This window comes from Polypterus senegalus, chromosome 10 (genome assembly GCF_016835505.1).
Source record: "Polypterus senegalus isolate Bchr_013 chromosome 10, ASM1683550v1, whole genome shotgun sequence".
Classification (NCBI taxonomy): domain Eukaryota; kingdom Metazoa; phylum Chordata; class Cladistia; order Polypteriformes; family Polypteridae; genus Polypterus; species Polypterus senegalus.
The window spans coordinates 63,323,447-63,345,270 of NC_053163.1; the positions used below are offsets into that span (position 1 = coordinate 63,323,447).

A 21,824-nucleotide genomic window follows, 5' to 3' on the forward strand; every position below is an offset into this window, starting at 1 on the left:
AGTACTACAGGACAAAAAACTGGATGTGCAGTTTTGTCTGGCTAAGGTAAAGGAGTTCTGTGACACCGTTGAGTGAGATAGAAGCCGATATGAGGAACTCTACGAGGCCACTGAATGCACCACAGGCGCTCCGAGCGCACGAAGAGGTCAAGTGCAAGATCCTCGTGTGCACTACCGCCAACTCCATGACAGGATTCTGGACAATATTATTTGCCAGACACAGACCAGATTTCAAGACCATGAAAAACTGATGTTTGTCACGCTTCTCAAAGCCCCAGAAGTTTCGGGAATACAAGAAAAATTTCCCGCATGCAGCCTTCTCCAGTTTAACACAGAGCCACGGTGCACTTTTTGATTTGTCTCACTCTGAAAACATAACTGACTGTAATGGTTGCCATGGATGATTTTGCAGGAAAATCTCCCACTGATCTCCTTGACTTCCTTCATCAGAAAAATCTGAATGAGAGCATGGGGTAGCTGTACACATTGGTATGTTTGGCAGTGACCATTCCCTTGTCCACTGCTTCTGTCGAGCGGACATTTTCAGCCCTAAAGCGAACTAAAACTTATGCCAGAAATATGACAGGGCAGGTTCGACTTTCAGCATTAGCTTCGATGACGATAGAAAGGGACTTTTTGATGGAACTGAAGCGCACAGATAATCTGTACGACAGAGTAATTGAACTGTTTTTGAGGAAAGAGAGGAGGATGGATTTTGTTTACAAATAATCTACATTTTTGGTGAGTAAAATGTTGCAATTTTCCTAAATAATATTGCAAGTTTATGAGTTATTATTGATGTTTTTTATGTGTGTCGCAGCTGTAGCTGCAGTAGAAAGGAACTTTGTTCACCCCTGGTTTGTCTATTTAATAAAGGCATTTATTATCCGCGATGCAACGGCTCTTTATAGTGTACTTCTGCATATTAAGATGTTTTTTATAACCATAAATTAGTTTTTGAGGGGCCGGTTGAATCAGACGGAGCACTACTGAAGGCCTAGGTGTGAAATGCACGGTCCGCCACTGCAAAAAATATATTAACTCACACAGTTAGTCCTAATGCAACAGAGTACGCTGCAGAATATTTAACCTGTGCATATGTCTTATATGAATAATGCATCTGAAAAACCTAAATGGTAAAATGTAACTGAGCTCCAAATTTAGACATATTATCATCATATCAGTTTGAACAGCCCTCTGAGTCATTCTTATTATCAAAGCCTATCATCAGCAGAATTTTATTCAGTGTTCACGAGCTCCTGCTCTTGATTCAGCATTTCGGCAGCCCAAGCCCCTAATGAAATACTGTTGCTTATTTTATACCTGTCTGCAAAAATAAGGTTCAGTGTACTTCAAAGCATTTATTGTTGCATTTTCTGTAGCCGCTTCTGTATAAATATGTCCAATTGCCTTGCCAAAGCACTTATGCTCCTGCGCAGTTTTTCTGCATCATTACTTTCATGCTTTCATTTCTAATCCTTAGAATGAGTAATATTTCAGATGAATACAATCTACATCACACATATGCATAGAAAAGCAAAAGAAAAGTAAACAGGATACTTAAAATGAAATAAACATGATAAAATGTTGATTGCATCAATATTAAGTTCCTGTGTCTGGCAGTTTTATATTAATTCAGGGCAAAAACAAACAAAAAAACATAACACCACCACCGATCTTTGTGTGGATTATTTTTTTACGTAGTTACCTGAAAAGAAACTCATAAAATAATAACCCTTGAGCTTTAGTGGAAAAGTCATTAAAAAAAATATCAAAAAGAATAGATCTTAAAAGCTTTTCAAATGCCACTAAGACTGCTGACTCAATACGTAAGAAGTGGAAGCTTCATCATGCTGCCCTGACTGTCCCTAGAAACAAGGAGACTACTGTGAGGAGAGTGAATGCATTTAAAGAGATTCAGGGTTTTGTGACTGAGAGTGGAATAATAGGGTATCATTCACCAGTGTCAAAAGCAATACATAGAATACTGTCAGAAGGGCAGAAAGGAAGCCATTACTTCACAAATATTTAAAAGATTCACTGTAAGTTGTTACATAGCTCACTACTGATCAGCCTCTTAGAGTGAAGCACCACAGAGGTATCTTTTATGCCACATGGATGGTCCTTTGCAGCAAGAGTGAGGAGAAAGGTTGAAATATAAATTAAATATGGGCAGATCAAGCTGCAAGCAGCTATCACAGTCTTGTAAATATACAAGTTACTTAAAACATAAAAAATACTGCTCTTACCCTTATATATATATATATATATATATATATATATATATATATATATATATATATATATATATATATATATATATATATATATATATATATATATATATATGTTTTGTAACTTGCAGGTAATGGTAATGCAGATAATGGTAATGATTCTGTATATTGCCCCTGTGCACACTCTTGTGGCCTCTGGGAGATGTCATCCATATTCAGAAGAGGCAGATATGGTTTATTTGCGTTCATGTGTTTAACCATCTGGTGATCACAATGTATGTTTATGGATATTTCTATGCCAGAAGATGTTCCCTTCAACCTTGAGGTCATTCATCATACACAAGGTGACGAGTCCTGCACCACTGTTGGCCTTTATTCCTACTGCCTCTGAACTAATGACTTACTGCCCTTTTTTATCTTCTTCTCCTATTCAACACTTGTGAGCATTAAAATCAAACATGAATAGCTTCCATGGTACACTGTTGAGGACAGTTTTAAGCCGATCATTGCTTGCACTGATGGCAGGTACATACTGTGCCCTCCATATGTTTGTGACAAAGACATTTTTTTGATTTCCCCCTCTGCTCCACAGTTTAAAAATCAAACAATTACAAATCAAACAATTAAGGCATAATTAAAGTGTACATTGTAGACTGTCATTTAAGGGTATTTCCATATATTTTGATCACACCATGTAGAAATGACAATGGCAGTCATAGTTAGTGTTTTATTGCATATTCCTTGAATTCAATGACTGCTTGAAGTTTGCGATTCATAGACATCATCAGGTGAGAATTTTCTCTGGTGATGCTCTGCCATAGGGAAGACAGGGTTCAAGACTTGATGAGGAAGACCCAGAGAGACAGAAGTATTTTATCTTTTTATTTACTTTCATACTATGTGTATCTCTTCATTGTGTTTATTTAGTACTCCTTAGCAATGTTTAACCCAGGAAAAAAAAGACAAGAACTTTGTATTTTTGTCAACAAGAAAAAAATTCTATTATGTATAACAGAAACATGTAAATATAAAAATGTCTACATAAATAAATCATAAAATGTTTGTCAAATGTTCATTGCTTTACTGATGCAGATTTAGTATTTTTTCTTATTGTGATTTTTCGAAACAGTCATCAACACACAGCTTGATGTTTCAATCGGGACAGTAGAAGAGAGTTTCTTCGCACACTTTTTATATTTTTTCTATTGCCTTTGCATGAGAGATAAGAATGTCAGTGCCTGATCCACACGATGGACATGCCACTTGTGTTATTGCAAGGCTTAGGGACCTCCACATTGGCCCTGACATGAAAATTCACAGTTGTCAAATTATGAAGTGTACTTTGGGGACTAACGTCTTGCACTTCATTGCGATTATTTTACCTTTATGCTGTGCAGGTACTGTTGCACCAGAGTGAAGCTTCATGCTACTGAATTCACCAGGCATATGACAGCGATTCAATCGTACAGTGTCATATCATGTGTCACTTTCACTTTCTGTGTCAATGTATAATGACCAATTCACTTCATCATTACTATCACTCAATTCAAGGAATGGTTCAATTTTACTTCATTCTAAAACTGCCTTTATGGTTTTTTCCTTGTCACTGTGTTTTATTCTGAAGGCTCCGCCCCATTCATAAATATTGATGAGTTACCTTGGAGTTACCATAAAGTGGCAGGAAGCAGCAAATTAATTATTTTGGTCACTAGATTGAAGCAGAGTACTGTCCTGAGAGTTATTCAGGCTTAATACTATAAAGTGTATCAATCCACCTCACCACGAGCCTGACTGTAATTGCATAGAAGTCCGAGTAATGCTCGTGGTTGAGGCTAAGAAAGTTAATGAATAAACCATGTGGTATATTTTGCACCTTTGGAAAGGTCCCAATTATCACATACATTATTAATAAAGCACATTATACAGTATGTTTGTTTGATATTACATTTTAACTTTAGGGTACTTTAATAAAATTCCCTTGACTGGTTGGTAAACATATACACTGCCTATAAAATGTAGTCAACCCAAATGAAGTATTCACATTTTAAAACATTGAATCACGGGGCATTTAATTTGCCATTTCTGACATTAACAGAAAAAGACTCTTTAATGTGAAAGTGAAAACAGATTTTTGCAAAGGGATCTAGATTAATTACAAATATAAAACACAAAATAATTGATCACAGAGGAATTCAACCCCTTCAAGTCAGTATTTAGTTTAGATGCACCTTTGGCTGTCATAACAGTCTTAAATCTTTGTGGACAGGTTTCTATCAGCTTGCATATCTGGATATTGCAGTTTTTTTTTTCTGTTATGTTACTTGGAGATCATAAGTGAGCAGCCTTTTACAAATCCAGTCACAATTTCCCAGTGAGACTGAGATCTGGACTCTAAATTGGCCATCTCAAGATATTAGTATTGTTGTTTTTTTTAGCCATTTCTTTGTAGCTTTGGCTTAATGCTTAGGGTCATTGTCTTGTTGGAAAACAAATCTCCCAAGGCACAGGTATCTTGCAGACTGTATCAGGTTCTCCTCCAGGATTTCGCTGTATTTTGCTGCATTCATTTTACCTTCTACAATCACAAGCCTTCCAGGACCTGCTGCAAAGAAGCATTCTCACAGCCTGATGCTGCCACCACCACCATGTAGTGATGTTGTGTTTTTGATAATGTGCAATATTCGACTTAGGCCAAATATGGAATTTAGTCAGATTGTAAAAAAAAAACTCAATTTTGGTCTCATAGCCCTTATTATGCTTCCTCAAATATAATATCATTATTCCAAAGTTGGAAGAAGTGGCCGGGGAGAGGGAAGTCTGGGCTTCTCTACTTAAGCTGCTACCCCCGCGACCCGACCTTGGATAAGCGGAAGAGGATGGATGGATGGATAGATATTCCAAAGTTTCTACGTCACCTGTTTTTTAAAGCTTATCCAATATGCTCTATAATATTTCAGCTGTACAGTTTATATGCATATTTTTTTCTGCCAGGATCTATAGGATATTTTTGGTTAACCATAAGGTTAAGGTTTGGTTTCCATAAGGAAAATGCATTTTCTAAATACACTTTATTATAAAAATATTCTACAAAAGTTGTGTCTTAATATCTTATTTATTTGGAAAATGTATTCAATATTAATACATGTTAATATTGTAAGAGATAACTAATTGCAGGAGCAATCAATCAATTAAAAATTATTTTTAACAAATATTATGCATGGCATTATTGTGCAAGCTTGGATATGCTAAAGGCCTTGTCTTACCTGCTTTCATTTAGTACCTGTAGTATATTTATTTTCCACATTCAATAGAGTATTTATACTTAGAAAATACCAATGCATGTCTTTATTTTTTTCTAGAAGCATATATTGACCTTATTGTTTCTGTGTCATAATGCTGACTCTTATGTGTTTTACTTACACACTACTAACTCCAGTTTGCATGTCAAGTGCACTAGTGTAATGTGTGAATGCATACAGTATATGCTTTACATTACTTACATTCAATACTTTTAAAAAGGCTATAATGACAATTCTTTCAAATGTAATTTGTAATATCCTTGATTCCTTTGTAACAGAATATTTTTGCTACAGCTTTTGATGAACTGAGGTATTTCCATTAAACAGCTAAACTATTTCCTGAACATTTTATTTGGTTAAGAAGAGGGTTTTATTTCCCCTGCAAAGTTTGAAAACAACTGTTTTTTATAATACATTTTATAATAAATGACGCACAATGTATGTAAATTGTGTTTAAATTTTGCATTTCCTGTCACCTTAGGCATTATACTTTTTGAGCAGGTCACTCTGCCAGTGCCGTTTTCGGTCTGGAAAAAGTGTTGGTATTTTGATCCTCTTGAAATCCTCAATGCATTTTTTTAATTCCTCCTCCAAAATCCTTTTCTCATCAGCCTCAGGTTCATCGGACCTTGCCCCATTCTCACAATTCTGATGACGTTGGCTTGATTCCTGAAGGTCTGCTATACCCTTTTCTTGTCGACTGTTACAAAGTTGATTCAGTGGAAGAGTAGTAGGCCTGATTGGATTTCCTTGCAAAGAGGATACTGTCTCTCCAGCTCTCCTGGCCATTGTATTTGTTTCTGAATGTGACTCTTGTTTAACTGGGGATGCAGGTGGAGGGAAAGGGGATGAAAGCTCTTCCAAGTTTTCCATTTTCAAGTTGGGAGAAGTTGCTAAATTTTCAGGGCTTGGTGGTGGCGGCATCCCTAAAGGGCAATCATTCCAGACATCCTGCACCACGCTGATCTCACACTGGCTCTCTAGGCTTGAAATGGAATTCTCATTATAGCCAGTAGTGCCAGTATCCAAGCTCTTCTGAGATGCAGTGATTGCATTACCTCCTGCAGAATAAAAAAAAAGAATAAACATTTGTTTTAATCCTTTCTTGCTCTTGCAAAAATTTAAGATACAAAAGTCTGGTTCATATTTGCAAGCTTTATTTCATTTGTGGACATTTCAAAACCTTGAGGCAACCATAAGGCCAGGTAAATCAGCATGTCTGTTAACAAAGTTTTTACAGCCTTGACTGGACAATCTTCATGAAAACCTTGTTTGACAATGAAGAGGAGGCTAATGTCGTGATAGTTCTTGCATTCCTGGTTGTCACTCTTCTTGTGGATGGGCGCAACGATAATTTTTCTCCATATGAGTAGTACTTGTTGCGTGTGCCAGATTGTTTGAAAGAGTGAGTGAAGTCATCACAGCAAGCAATCTCCCTTGGGCTTGGTCACTTCTGCAGTGACTTGGTCCTCTCCTGGCGCCTTATGTATAAACAGTGCATACACACAAAAATGTTGCATATGCCTATTTCCACGCTCATTTCAAGATGTACAGTATAAAAACTAAACTTGGCATAAAGCCACACACATTTTCACAGCAGCCTCACACCATGTGTACACACTTTTGTGTTCAGTTTTACAAATTGCTGGCACCCAGCATCAAAGCAGTGTTTCTGTGGCCTTTTTTTTCTAGATTCACATTCATGACGTGTGATTTATCAAATACACTGAAATTAATTGCATATTGTTTTCTAATTTAAGGCACTTGATTGTAATCTGTAACAATATAATACCATATTCTACTATATAATATAATAGTGCACAGAATGACCAAACTATTCCAAATACCATAGCTGCTTTAGTGTTGTTACTCTCATTGCACCATTTTTATTTGTGTGTGGTATCAGAACTGCAAAGGTTGTTTTGAGAGCACAGAGGATTACAGCTTACAGCAGAGGATACAGCTTCCAGCCCTGTGATACATTTATAGCACACTCTGCTTCAGGAAAGCCACCAGCATAGATTCCACTCACCCATGCCACAGTCTATTTGAACTTCTCACATCCGGCAAACGCTTCAGAGCCTTTCCTGCATAGACCTTGAGGCTCAGAAACAGTTTCATTCCAAGACCTATAAACGCACTCAATCAGTCCATCAAGTGCTCCCGGTAGAACTGTTTGTACTTACAATTATATCATTGTAACCTTAACTGTAATATTGCACAACCAGAATCACTTTTTGAACCACTTGTACTATTTGTACATGTATATTGTACTTATGCTTTCACATTTTTATCATACTATTATTATTTATCATTTTATAGGAAAATAAGTTTATGGAGGAGTTCCATATTGAATCTCATTGTTCCCTACAATGACAATAAAGGAATTCAATTCAAATCGAGTGTGCATATTAACAGATGATGATGACTGGCTTTTAAGTTGATTTAGATATCCAATAGCTAGGCCCTGATGGCTACCCTGCAGAGTTTTACAAGAAATTCTCCGCTCAGCTAGCTCCCCTCCTATTAGCAACATTTACAGAAGCCAGAGATAACCAATTTCTTCCACAAACCTTTTGCCAAGCATTAATCACTGTCTTTCCAAAACAAAATAAGGACTTATTACAATGTGCATCATACAGACCAATTTCACTTCTGAATAACAACGTTAAAATACTCTCTAAAATCATAGCCAGAAGGATTGAGAAAGTGCTCCCCTCGGCAATTTCATAAGACCAAACTGGATTTATTAGGGGCCGACACTTATCTTCAAATCTTCGACGCCTGTTTAATGTAATATACTCACCAACTAAATCAAACACCCCAGAAATATTATTATCATTGGATGCAGAAAAAGCATTCGACATGATTGAATGGAAATACCTTTTTACTACATTGGAGAAGTTTGGGTTTGGCCCGAACATTAGTGCATCAGTTTGCATCAATAACATTTGCTCAGACTACTTTAAACTAGAACGTGGCACAAGACAAGGATGCCCTTTGTCACCACTGCTGTTTGCAATTGCCATTGAACCACTGGCAATACATTGTTGAAATACTGATCAGATAAAGGGGATTAGCAGAGAAGGACTGGAACAGAAAATCTCATTATATGCAGATGACATGGTACTGTATATATCGGACCCAGAAAATTCTGTGCCTGCAGTCTTAGCAGCACTCACAGAATTTCAAAAGATCTCTGGTCTCAGAATTAATCTGAATAAAAGTGTACTCTTTCCAGTGAATTCTCAAGCATATAATATTAGATTAGATACCCTACCTTTTATCATTGCAGAACAGTTTAAATACCTAGGGGTAAACATCACAAGTAAACATAAAGCTCTTTATCAACAAAATTTCGCGTCTGCATGGAAAAAATTAAACAAGACTTGCATAGATGGTCAACCCTTCATCTCACACTAGCTGGAAGAATTAACACTGTTAAGATGAATATTCTTCCTAAGCTCCTTTTTTTATTTCAAAACATCCCAATATACATTAATAAATCATTCTTTAAGCAATTAGATTCAACAATAACCTCATTTATTTGGAATTCAAAACATCCACGCATCAAAAGAGCGACCCTACAAAGACAAAAGGCAGAAGGCGGCATGGCTCTACCTAACTTCCAGTTTTATTACTGGGCAGCAAATATACAGGCATAAGAACCTGGACACAAATAGAAGAACATACACAGGCTTGGACCGCAATAGAAGTAAAATCCTGCAGTACTTCTTTGTATTCCTTGCTCTGTGCTCCAATAAACACACGTTATCGGCAATACACTAATAACCCAATTGTGCTCCACTCACTTAGAATCTGGAACCAATGTAGAAAGCATTTTAAGACGGAGAAGCTTCTATCTGTGGCACCTCTGCAAGAGAACCACCTCTTTCAACCTTCACAAACATATGCAGTTTTAATATCTGGAAAAATTTGGAATCAACTTGCTTAGAGATCTTTATATAGACAACGTCTTTGCATCCTATGAACAATTACATTCCAAATTTAACATTCCAGGCACATTTCTTTCACTATCTTCAAATCAGGAACTTTGTTAAACAGAACCTTCCAGATTTTCCTCATCTTGCACCCTCATCCATGCTGGAAAAATATTGCTCAATCTCAAGGAATTAGACTCCATCTCTACAATATATAAAATCATTTTACAATCCCTTCCTTTCAAAGATCCAAGAGGACACTGGGAAAAGATCTCTCAATTAATATATCAGAAAAGGAGTGGAAAGTAGCAATGCAGAGAATTCACTCGAGCTCCATATGCAAAGCATACAATTATACAACTCAAAATTATATATCGAGCACATCTGTCTCGACTAAAACTCTCCAAAATGTTTCCAGGGCATGATCCAACCTGCGAACGTTGCAACCAAGTCCCAGCCTCACTGGGTCACATGTTCTGGGCCTGCACCAAATTAACATTATTCTGGACAAAAATTTTTAATTACCTTCAGACAGCCTTGGACTCACAATCCCTCCTAACCCATTAACAGCTGTGTTTGGGGTTCTTCCAGATGGGTTTAAAGTGGAGAAAGACAAACAAATTGTGATTGCATACACTACACTGTTGGCACGCAGACTCATTCTGATAAACTGGAAGAACCCAAACTCTCCTCTTTTAAGTCAGTGGGAAACTGATGTGTTATATTATTTAAAATTGGAAAAAATCAAATACTCAGAGGATCCGTAGAGACTTTTTTCAAAACATGGCAGGATCTAATCAGTAATATTTTAAAATAAGTTCATAAAGCACAGATAATTTATTAATTTAGGTATGTTTACAAGCCTTACATTTTACGCTGTTTGGCTTGCTCTCTCTCTCAGTGGTGGGGATCGATCTGTTCTTAACTCAATTTTTCTTTTTGTAAAAACTCGATTGCTTTGTATGGATTGTAATAAAATTAATAAAAATAAAAAAGAGCTATACTCTTGGAGCTGTGTGCTGTTAGAATACTAGAATGTATATTTGATATCATTTTTATGATGAACTGCATTAAAGTATGTATATTACATTTTACAGATAAATTGTTAACTTCTTTTAAATAAAGTATACTGTTAATAATTAAACATGTGGGGGTCTGGGTCCTGAATGCTGGCACTTAGCTCTCCCGGATGCGGTAGCACGAGGGAATGAATTTCATCCAATTTCCATATGGTTTCCCCAGTTTCCTGGTTCTGGTCACCTCTGCTGTAAGGACCACTCTCCCCCTTTTACTGCCTGGCGTGGGACCATCCTTGGCAGAGATTACTGTTGTCAAGTTTTGAACATGCAAAATTGCATTTGATTGATTCTACTGTTGTCATAAGGTTTTGAGCATGCAAAATTGTTTCCCTGCTCTCTTGCCCTCCTGCCTAGCTATTATTTACATATAATTCAACTTCATCTGGGAGAAATCAACAATCATCAATCCAATTATTAACTAACCAATTAAATGAAATAGCCCTTAAACAAAAAAAGCACAACCATTCAATACAATAATGAACTCATTGTGCAGGAAAAAGAAAAAATCTAGTTCAAACAAATGTGAGTAATAATATTATAACAAAGTAAATAATTAAAATTATAATTAACAAACAAGAATCATTCTGTTTAACACAAGTATCAAAAATATTCAAACAGGTGACAGTAATTACCAGTGATGAGTGAAACAATTCACATGAAGTTAAATTAACAGATAAACCCCAAGTTTTGCTTTGCATTTCAAGCTATTGCCATAAGAAGTGTTTTCATACATTAATTCTGCATGTATCTCCCTGTTAATTATTATTTAAATCAGGCATGTCAAACTCACTACCATTGGTGGGTCGCTTCGTTTGCCATACATGCGTCAGCGGGCCGCACTGTAACAAATACTATTATACTATTATACAAAGTTACTGTAGCTTTCTTTCCAATACTGAAAACTTAAAAAAATGTAACACTTAAAGTTCAAAGAAAAGCAATTTATTTCTATACACTCTCCGTACAACAGCGTGCAATTAGAGTCTTAGCCTCTTAGCTAGGTCCTTATATTATTATGTTATATTATTATATTATATTCATTGCTTATATAGGAGTCTTACAGTGTGAGATCTATTTCTTTTGTCCCGACACTTGGCATCTCTTGTTAGTAACCAGTTCGCCAATATCAGGCTTGAAATCTTGTGCAGCTGCAACTTTTATGAGGGATGAAAGGTGCTCGACAATAAGTCTTGAGCGTTGTGGGGTTTTGGTAGCTTTCATTAACGAAAACAATTTCTCACAAAGGTAAGTGCTTTTGAACATAGACAGTACTCTCAATGCCAACTTATGGATCTGCATATATGAGGGTGGCAGATAAGCATACAAGCCTGGCTCACCAACTTCGTTGTATATTGCCTTCAGAATAGAATCTGACTGCAGTTCAATTCCATTTGGATATTCTCAGGCGCATTCTCAATGTTGTAAGAAAACAGCGCAAAGTCCTGTTCGTGTGAACTAAAATCACGAAAACGCTCACTGAATTCATTGCTCAGTAATTCAAGTTGGAAAAGAAATCCTCCAAAAATCTAATTTTACTTTACTAAGTTTACTTCAAAGTTTATATTGTAAAATAAGCCGATATGCAAAAAGACACCTGACCTACACTAATTTTACAAACTCAAAATTACAAAAATATGTTAATAAAGAACTCACCAACTTCTCATGTCCACTTCAGATCTTCAGCTATAGTCTGCACAAACTGTTCGTTACAATACTAGCACAAAATTACATAAAACTAGAGCAAAAAAAACGTGAAAATATGCGAGCTATTACTACTAGTGATGGTCAGTTCCTCTCAGTGGCCAGTCTCAGCAGCCCAGCCAGTAATGTAGCCTAGCAGGTACGGCTCTGTCTCATGACGTCCCTGGGCAGAGAAAGAATCGGTGGCCCCTTCCCCCGCCAATGTCAATATGGTACCTTATGCACGGTGGATGGCCTCGTCCGTTGCGGACACTGCATAGCCGCCTCATACTCATGACACGCTTCTATATGTGCGTATCCATAACTTGAAAACCAAGTGCCGGCCAATGATATTCTCATTACGGCAGAACGTTATAATCTATACTAATAAAAGGCAAAGCCCTCACTCACTCACTGACTGACTGACTGACTCACTCACTGACTCATCACTAATTCTCCAACTTCCCGTGTAGGTAGAAGGCTGAAATTTGGCAGGCTCATTCCTTACAGCTTACTTACAAAAGTTGGACAGATTTCATTTCAAAATTCTACGCGTAATGGTCATAACTGGAAGCTATTTTTCTCCATATACTGTAATGGAGTTGAGCTGGATGGCCGTGGGGGACGGAGTTTCGTGTGACATCATCACGCCTCCCACGTAATCACGTGAACTGACTATCAACGCAGTACGTAGAAAACCTGAAAGAGCTCAAAAAAGCGCTGAAGAAAATATGCATTATATAATTGAGAAGGCAGCGAAACAATAAGAAGTGAGCGACTGACATAAACAACCATATTCATGAGTGCTGCTACTTCGGAAACAAAGCACGGTGTAAACCTAAAGTTTAAATTAAGTTCATAGACAGGCTGCCGCTGGTGTTTGTAATTTAGTGCCTGCCCATATAAGGCTGTCCGTCAGCGGCAATCCAATAGAAACACTGCCGCTAAATATTCACGGGTGAAGGACTGTGCTTATGCAGAGGAAGATGAGATGGTCAGGGTGGTGTTTGGCACAAACTCAGCGAAACTGCGAGAGAAACTTTTAAGTGCCGGGTCTTAGGTAACTTTAAATACAGCCGTGGACATCACACGAGATGGCACCAGCACAGCTGGGAACCTTTGATGCAAGAACACCAAGCGGCTCACGTGAACTGACGCAGTGCACAGACAAAAAGCAACAGTTCCAAAGAGTGCTGAACAAAAACCGAATTACACAATTGAGAAGGCAGCAAAAAAATATGAAGCGTCTGATACATACAAGCATATTCATAAGTGCAGCTACTGCGGAAACAAAGCACACGGTGGAAAAAGTCAATGTCCCGCTAAAGGAAGACAGTATAAAAAAAAAACCCGTGCATGCAGTGTGTCACATCACAGATAAAGAGGAAGACGAGCTGTTTATTGATGCAGTAAGAAACGAATCGATGAATGAAACCTCTTATCTTTACAACGATTGACAAACACGAAATGTAACTTGAACACAACACATCGTACAAATACGACCCTGATTGAAACAAATAATGATGACAGCAATACTCAATAACACTCACAAAAAAATTACTGTATATTGACAATCATTTTACGTTATTTTTAAAATTTTCCCTTTGCTTTTTCATAACTTCTTTAACACACTACTTTTCCGCTGCGAATATATATATATATATATACCCCGATCTAAATACTCTCAAATAGACAAGCCACATGCCGTGGCGCAATTTTAGTGGCTTTGCCTCTAGCGCCGACATCCGAGGTTCGATTCCCGAGAGGGGATGCACTGAGTATGTACGCGCACTTCCCGATTCATTTTACCCTCGCATCTCCTTGGTTTGGGACATATGAAAAATTATGTGGTTAACGCAGAATCATGTTACGTTATTTTTAAAATGTTTCCTTTTCTTAGCACAAGCACAGCTGAGAAGCTTCGATGCATGTACTCTATAACAAAAAATAACGCATTTAATCACACTTTCAATTCCAAGCAAAGGGGAACTTTTGTCAATGCATGATTTCCTGGTACATGGATTACACTGATGCACACATCACAGCTACAAAAATGTTAGAGTCGGAATAAAGCGCGTTCCTACGACTGATCGGAGGAAAATTTCATTTCAAAAGACTACCCGAGCGAATCCTTGATAAAAGGATGGTTTTGTGCACATTGAAAAGCAAGCAAAATTAGATGCATTACAGAAAGCGGACTTTGTGGCTCTTACTGGGGATCATTGGACTTCCGTGACCGTTAGTAATTCTAATTACATCTAATTACAAAATGTTCAATGATCACACTGTTTTAGCCTAATGTACAAAATAATTTTGGCTAAGGTTACTCAGAGTTTAAAGATTAAGTTGGTCAAATTACCTTTTATGTTTCTGACTTATTTTTTTAAGAAGAAAAACTGCACTTTATGTTGAAATTTTGGTTAATATTATTTAAAGAAAATAGCATTCTGAAAATGTACTTAAAGTACTTAAACTACCACTTTATTTTTAAGTCTGCCCAATTTTAACCAGGGATGATATTTTTGTTTCTGTTTTGAATTCATATGCAGTTTAAAAACATTTTTTTTCAGAAATTAAAAGAGCTTGAGTTTACAATATTCATGTCCATGTCTATTATTTGATTCTGTCGCCCACTAAAACCCTTTTAAATTAAAAAAAACATTTGCGATTTGGGGCAAATTTACGTGTGCGATTACATACGATTAATCAAGATTAATTATTACACAGCCTCTAATTAATTGGATTAATTTTTTTAATCGAGTCCCACTCCTAATATATATATGTAGATATGCTGTATGTATATGTGTATATATATGTATATATATGTGTGTGTGTATATATATGTGTATATATATGTATATATATATATTTATATGTCTATGTATATATATATATATGTATATGTGTACATGTATGTATGTGTGTATATGTATATATATATATGATGTATATATATATGTTTATATGTGTGTGTGTGTCTGTGTGTATATATATATAAATATATATATATATACTGTATATATATATATATATATAGTATCAATAGGAAAGCAAGGTGTAAAGCTTAAGTTTAAATTAAGTTCATAGACACGCTACCGCTAAATATTCGCAGGCAAATCCACAACTTAATACCAGGAATGCCTGTTAAACATCTTAGATTCACGAGTAACCATTTGGGTAGTGAACACTTCGATGAATGAAACCCGTTATCTTTACAACGGTTGACAAACACGGAACTAGTGATATATAAAATCCACCAAAAGTGCATACATTCCTAACTGAAGAAAGTGAGGTGGAGGGTTTAGAAGTACTGCCTTTACGTGTAGTTAGTTTACCCGTTGAAAAAAAAACAATAATGTGCATTACAGTGGGCTTAAGTGTGTCTTTGTGCGAAAATTAAACAGGAAAGGTAAGACCAGCAGTGAATCAAAACCAGAAAAGCAGTTCTATCTTTTAAGTACGCCACATTATTAATCTAGAAGTCATAGTGAAGAAAACCAAAACAAAAGTCAAGAACCAGAAAGTTGGAATAGCAAAAGTTATGTTTGCATGAAGTTACTTTTTTGAGGATCTGAAAACTCGAATAATGATGTTCCTGATGCCCATCTCTTTATATTATCTTGTCAATTATATTAAGCTTGTCCTAAAACAACACATCGTAATGATGGTAACTGAACATGGCAGCACTCACAAAGAAACAATGTTGTGGCAAGAACGGTACAATTATTTTCATTATTATGATTATTTTCAGCGATTAATAAAAATGAGTACAGAGAATCACAACACACAATGTCTAATTCATTGTTAATCATCTCAAATTCCTCAAAAAATGTAAATAAATCATGAGTAAACATAAAAGCAAGGGTGCCAGATGAGAGTAAGCTTTTGCTCTTCTTTACGTGTGAGTTTGGTCCCTTAAAACTTGAAAAGCAGTAAACATTTAAAAAGGTAAATAGATGGGATCGTAGTGGTATCAACATTACATGCAATGTCTAAGAAACTCTGCCAGGGCAAATTATTTGATGTTCTAGATAACCTTTTGCAAAGATAAGCAAAAAGTGACCTTTTGGTTTCTTGTTTGCTTTTAATTATTTACAGAAAGTTGGATGCATTTATTATTAATGTGTGTTTCAGTTAATTAGTTTGTGATATTTACGTATATATGATGGATAAAAGGACAGAGTTGTTTCCTGCTGGATTTTTAAGAGTCCAAGAATTGTTATGTGTTTGGTGAGTTTGCACTTATTTTACTTTAATCATACTCTCCAGGATTTTCTTAATAGCATAAGAGTAGACTTACCTTGCAACAGTATATAGAATTCTGTCCATAGGGCTATATCTTTAGCTGATTTGGAGAAAACTAAGAGATGGTAGTAGTTTGCACTCTTCTGTCTAAAGCTGACTCCATGATACCTACGACTTCAGGGACTCGTCTGACAAAATTTTTAGTAGCTATTCAGTGGATCTTAAACTAGATTGCTTAGGAATGAAAATGCTAAAATGCTAAAATGTTGTAATGTACATTATAAGCTTACTTGTTGATGCCTTATTCAGGGATGATTCATACCTGAAGTAAGTAGCCCTGCCATGTTTATAATTGTGGATGGTTCAGTGTTCTCCTGTCTCATTATGTGATTCGCTCAAGTCATTTAATTTCACAATTTTTCATTTACAAATCAGAATATGTTACCAAAAAGCTTGTAATTCATTTTGGGATAATGGTCACAGTAGGAAAAAAAAAAGGATGACAGGCTACCTTTTAATTGTTTCCTTTTTCATTTTGAAGAATGGAAATGTACTTTTGTTTAATATGACTAATGAAGAGAGTAGTTCATCTTCCACACTCACTCATATTCTTTCTGGAAACCTTCTCACTTTCTAAGCATGCAATTCTGTATCATAAATCTTTTTTAATGTCATTATGCTTATGCTACACATTAGTTTCCTTCAGTAAGTTTAGTAGACCTGAGGATAATGTACTCTTCATCGCCTATTCTGAAAAGGCATTTTTGGTTGAAATTAGCAGACATTCAGACTTACCAACAGATATGCATTCAGTAACAAAAAAAGTTGTTCTAACTAATAGTGAATTTGTATTCAAATTGGCACACAAAACTTTTGAAATGTAAGAAATATAATTTGGAGCTAAGTTTGAATTTATTGGTGCAGATGATTTATTTGGCATAATTATAATTGGGGAAATCCACATTACTGGTAACACATGTTTCTCAATTGATAGCGCAAAGTCATAGAATGCCAAATAGTGTACTGTAGTACGCCAAGTCTTTGTACAACTGCCTTACTAGAAGATGCAGAATCCTGGAATATCCCACAAGCCTCTATCAGAAACAGGTAAGCCCGTCTAGGAAACTGAGCTGAGATAGCATATGTAAGACTGTAGCGGGGCCACATAGTTAGTGTTTAAATGTCAGTTCTGAGTGCGTCTCTTTTCATTGTCCCGTTTGCTGTTTGTATGTGTATCAGTTAATGCCGTCCCCGTAAAGGAGGACGGATGATGGAAGGAGACCACAGCCGCAAACCTGGAAAACACCTGTTCTTAATTAATCAATCACAGCCGTCACAGACTATTTAAGTAATCAGGTGGGAGGAGAAGAAAAAAAAAGACCGTTTTGTTTCAACAACGTTTCAACTTGCTTGCTGTTTCTTCACATCGCGCCTTTCACCAGTTTGCTTTTCATTTTCCGGACTGTCTTTCAACCTGCATCTGCTGAGACCCCGGGGTCGATTCACCATCCACCATACGCCGAGGAATCACGGTGAGGTTGCTTCAATCGCCGGGAAAATCAAACACCACAATTGCCGCTAGTTCAGTCATCCGTATTCAGGACATTTTTTATATTCGGACTCAAGTTCACAATCATTCTGTTTATTAGTCATTTTGTTGTTCGTGTTGTGTGTTATATGTTACAGGGACAAGGGAGGGTTTTTGTATTTATATTTGGTGCTGTCTTGTTGTTGCTGGGGTGGAGGGATATTTATATTTATATCTGTTTTGTGGCATGTCTTGTTTCATTTAATACATTTAATCCATTTAATTTTACATCCTGCTTTTGTGTACTTCCATTTATACCGTCGATTGTGGGGAAAAGTTTAATTGTGTAGAAGTACGGCTTTATAGTTAGATTTCTCAGTAAATTATCCAGGCCACAGATCTTGGAGGTGTGGATGGTTGTGTCCAAAATATGAATAGAAGGTTACATAGAAAAGAAATAAGTGAAATTATTTTTACTATACTGGTTTTTCCCTAGTGTGTGCTTGGTGTGTGTGTGTGTGTGTGTGTGCCCTGCCCAGGGTTTGTTTCCTGCCTTGCGCTCTGTGTTGGCCGGGATTGGCTCTGGCAGACCCCCGTGACCCCGTAGTTAGGATATAGCGGGTTGGATAATGGATGGATGAATGGTTCTGTTACTATATTTGTTGCTTTTTTCATTGTTATTGTTCATTTTAGAGAACTATTCATTGAGAGTTAACCTTGGAATTTGATTAACTTAATCATGTACTTGTTGCATAATAGGCTGAAGAGGGCTTAAATAATGAGATGTTAAAATAAATACATAAAATATTATTCATAGTATAATCTGTATCCAACAACTAAAGATTAAAATATTTTAATCTTACCAAGTTCCATGTATAACCAATGTTAATAAATCGCCTAAATCTAAAAGGGTTTTGTGGATTTTCAGTATAGCTTTTACATTTAAAGAAAGTTCTAAACTATAAAATGTTTAAAATAATGTTTAACAATAAAACAGAACATCAGTTTTTAGTTGAATGCATTTTCATTTCAACAGTTTTTACCATAAAAAGTGCATAGTGTAAGGTAACTTGTTTTTAAAATGAAATTAACTGTTACAATGAGTTTACATAATATGATTTCCACATATTCACAAAAGCAAACTTGAATATATTCATCTTATGAATCCACTTATTCCACAGCGTGAAATTAAAACCTATCAAAGAAGTATTGGGTACAAGACAGGATCCAGCTATTACAGTCCAATCACATACAAACACTCGCACTAAAGCAGTTTAGAGTAAACCTGCATTCCTTTAAAATGTAGGAGAACATGCTGACTCCTCATGAACTGTGCCAAATCCAGGTATTAATGGGATGGGTCCATCATCACTAGGGAGGGCGGGGATCCAGGAGAGAGAGGTCTAGTCATCTTAGACAAGTCAATTTTGTAGTTGTCATGTTAATAAATGGAGACGGAATGACGACATCTAAGCTAAGTCTACAATACAGAGCACTTGTACACTTAACAAAATTGAATGTGATCACAAAATATGTTGGAAACTTGGCAATTAAACAGTCCCTCACCTAATGTTTCCAATTACACTTGATTATGACCCATCAATAATAATTCCAGCACAGGCTACCAAACATGGAAAAACTGATATAAGAGTACAGCCTGGAAGATTATATAATGACTGAGTCATTTTACATTTGCTGTTGCTCACAAAACATCCAAACAGTGACACAGCAAATTTAGATTCACTATTTAACCTAGTAGAGATGTCTTTGTGTTTTGGGTGAAAAACCAAAGCACCATTGTGTCCAGCAGCCATACCACATGCACTTTAGAAGGGGTCATCTACCTGAAGCTAAGCATATTCTTCACTCTTCACTGGACGGGAGACTATCTAGGAAAAGCTTGAGTTGCCTGCTAGTTGAGGTGTTGGTGAGGCCATCACGGGGCACTTACCTTATTGTCTGAACGTGGATCCCAATGTCCCAGTGCAATGATGGGGACATGGTGCTGTAAAAATGGTGCCATCCTTCAGATGAGACATAAGACCAAGGTCCTGACTCTCTGTGGTCATAAAAGCATCCTGATGTCCAGGCTAAATATCCTGTCATGGCCTATTCATTCTACCCCCCTAACCATCCCCTATCTCTAATTGTCTATTTCTCTCTCACCACTTCACCAACTAATAGTTAAGATGTGGTGAGCATACTGGAGCCAAAATGGCTGCCGTTGGTTCATCCAGGTAGGTGCTACACATTAGTGGCTCCCCATTCACTATGAAAAGGGCTTTGAGTAGTGCATTATATTATTATAATGCTCATAAGGTGCTTTATAAGATTTAAGCAGTCCATGAAAAACACACTCTGCTAGTGATTGTTATTGATTGTTTTCTTATGTGTTGCTAGGTTGTAAGTGTAAATCAATTTTGATATTACATGGATCTTTTTAGGAAAAAAATAAGCAACACAGTTTAATGAGGAAGCACAGTTTAATGGTGGGCATTATATGCGTTATGACTTCTGCCCTATAGGTCCAATGACCTTGGTTATATCCCAGTAAGGTTACTTTCTGTTTAGAGCTGATGTGTTCTTCTCAAGTGTGCTTGGGTTTTGTTTTAGTATTCTTGTTTTCCCTACATTTCAAATATGGTCATTTCATTTCTCACCACTGGCTCTACACTCTTCCTGATTTGTGAGTGTGGGTGTGTGTGCATGACTGTGTCCTCTGGGTCACTTACGTACTGCCCTGATTTGTTCTAGCCATATCTCACATGATGCCAGGACAGACTCTGGCTATCTGGGACCCTGTATTGATTTAACTACTTTATCAGACTGATATTCTATCAAGAATCTGCTTATTGCTAACTGCTAACTGTTAGCTGATTTAACAATTTTCAGATTAGTATTAGACAGAGAAATGTTTGTTTTCAGTTTAATTTGCAGCCTTCATTAACTACAATATTTCCTTTATTTTCTCAGTTGTTTTGTACCATAGAGAGTGTTCATCAGCCTGCCCTATGAAAGTTTATAAAGCAAACTATCTTTTAACTCCAGTAGAAAGAAACTTTACTTTACAATAGTAAACAGTACAATATTTTCACAAAATAATTTCTGGAATAAATCTTGCAGTTTTAACAAATCAAAATCCCTTCTTGTCACTTTAATGATCTAAAAGAGGTATTTACACATGGAACCTCCACATAGACTCTAACTCCTGGGACACATTAAAGAAAAATCATGCACAATCTGGACAGTATTATGGCAACATAGCCAATTTTACCTGCTTATCTTATCTACAAATGCCTGCTTTTTGATTTAGTAATGTCCTTGGCCATACAGGACTATTGGTTCATAATTTTAAGCTAGTTATTGGAAAGTATCAAGGTTGGCATAAATTGTCAGCCTTTATTAACTCTTGTATGGGTTTGAATGCCATTGCTTATTGACTACTCCAAAGTTCAATTATCTACCTCGCTTTCAAACCTTGTTCAGATAAAGGCATCCTAATCTGCCTGCTATAGAAATATATGTGCTTACAATAAATAACTATACACCAGTCAGCAACTACATTAAAATCTCTGACAGGTGAAGTGAATAACTTTGATTATCTCCTTACAATGGCACCTGTCAAGGGATATGAAAAATTTGGCAGCCAGTGAACATTCAGGCGATGTTTTAGACACAGGAAAAATAGACACGAGTAAGGATCTGAGTGACTTCAACAAGGGCCAAATTTTATTTGCTAAACAACTGGGTCAGAGTATCTCCAAAACAGTGGGTCTTTTAAGGTTTTCCCAGTATATAGTGGGTAGTACCTACGAGAA

The 21,824-nt window shown here is 36.5% G+C and overlaps 1 protein-coding gene across 1 annotated transcript in view; it reads right to left on the minus strand.

Moving 5' to 3' along the window:
- Nucleotides 1–4,429: 4,429 nt before the first annotated feature.
- LOC120538180 overlaps nucleotides 4,430–21,824 on the minus strand; it is a 90,035-nt gene continuing 72,640 nt past the window's right edge. The window contains exon 3 of the mRNA XM_039767626.1: nucleotides 4,430–6,594. Coding sequence (XP_039623560.1) covers nucleotides 6,011–6,594 — 584 coding nt within the window. The 3' untranslated portion in view covers nucleotides 4,430–6,010. The remainder of the gene's footprint in view (nucleotides 6,595–21,824) is intronic.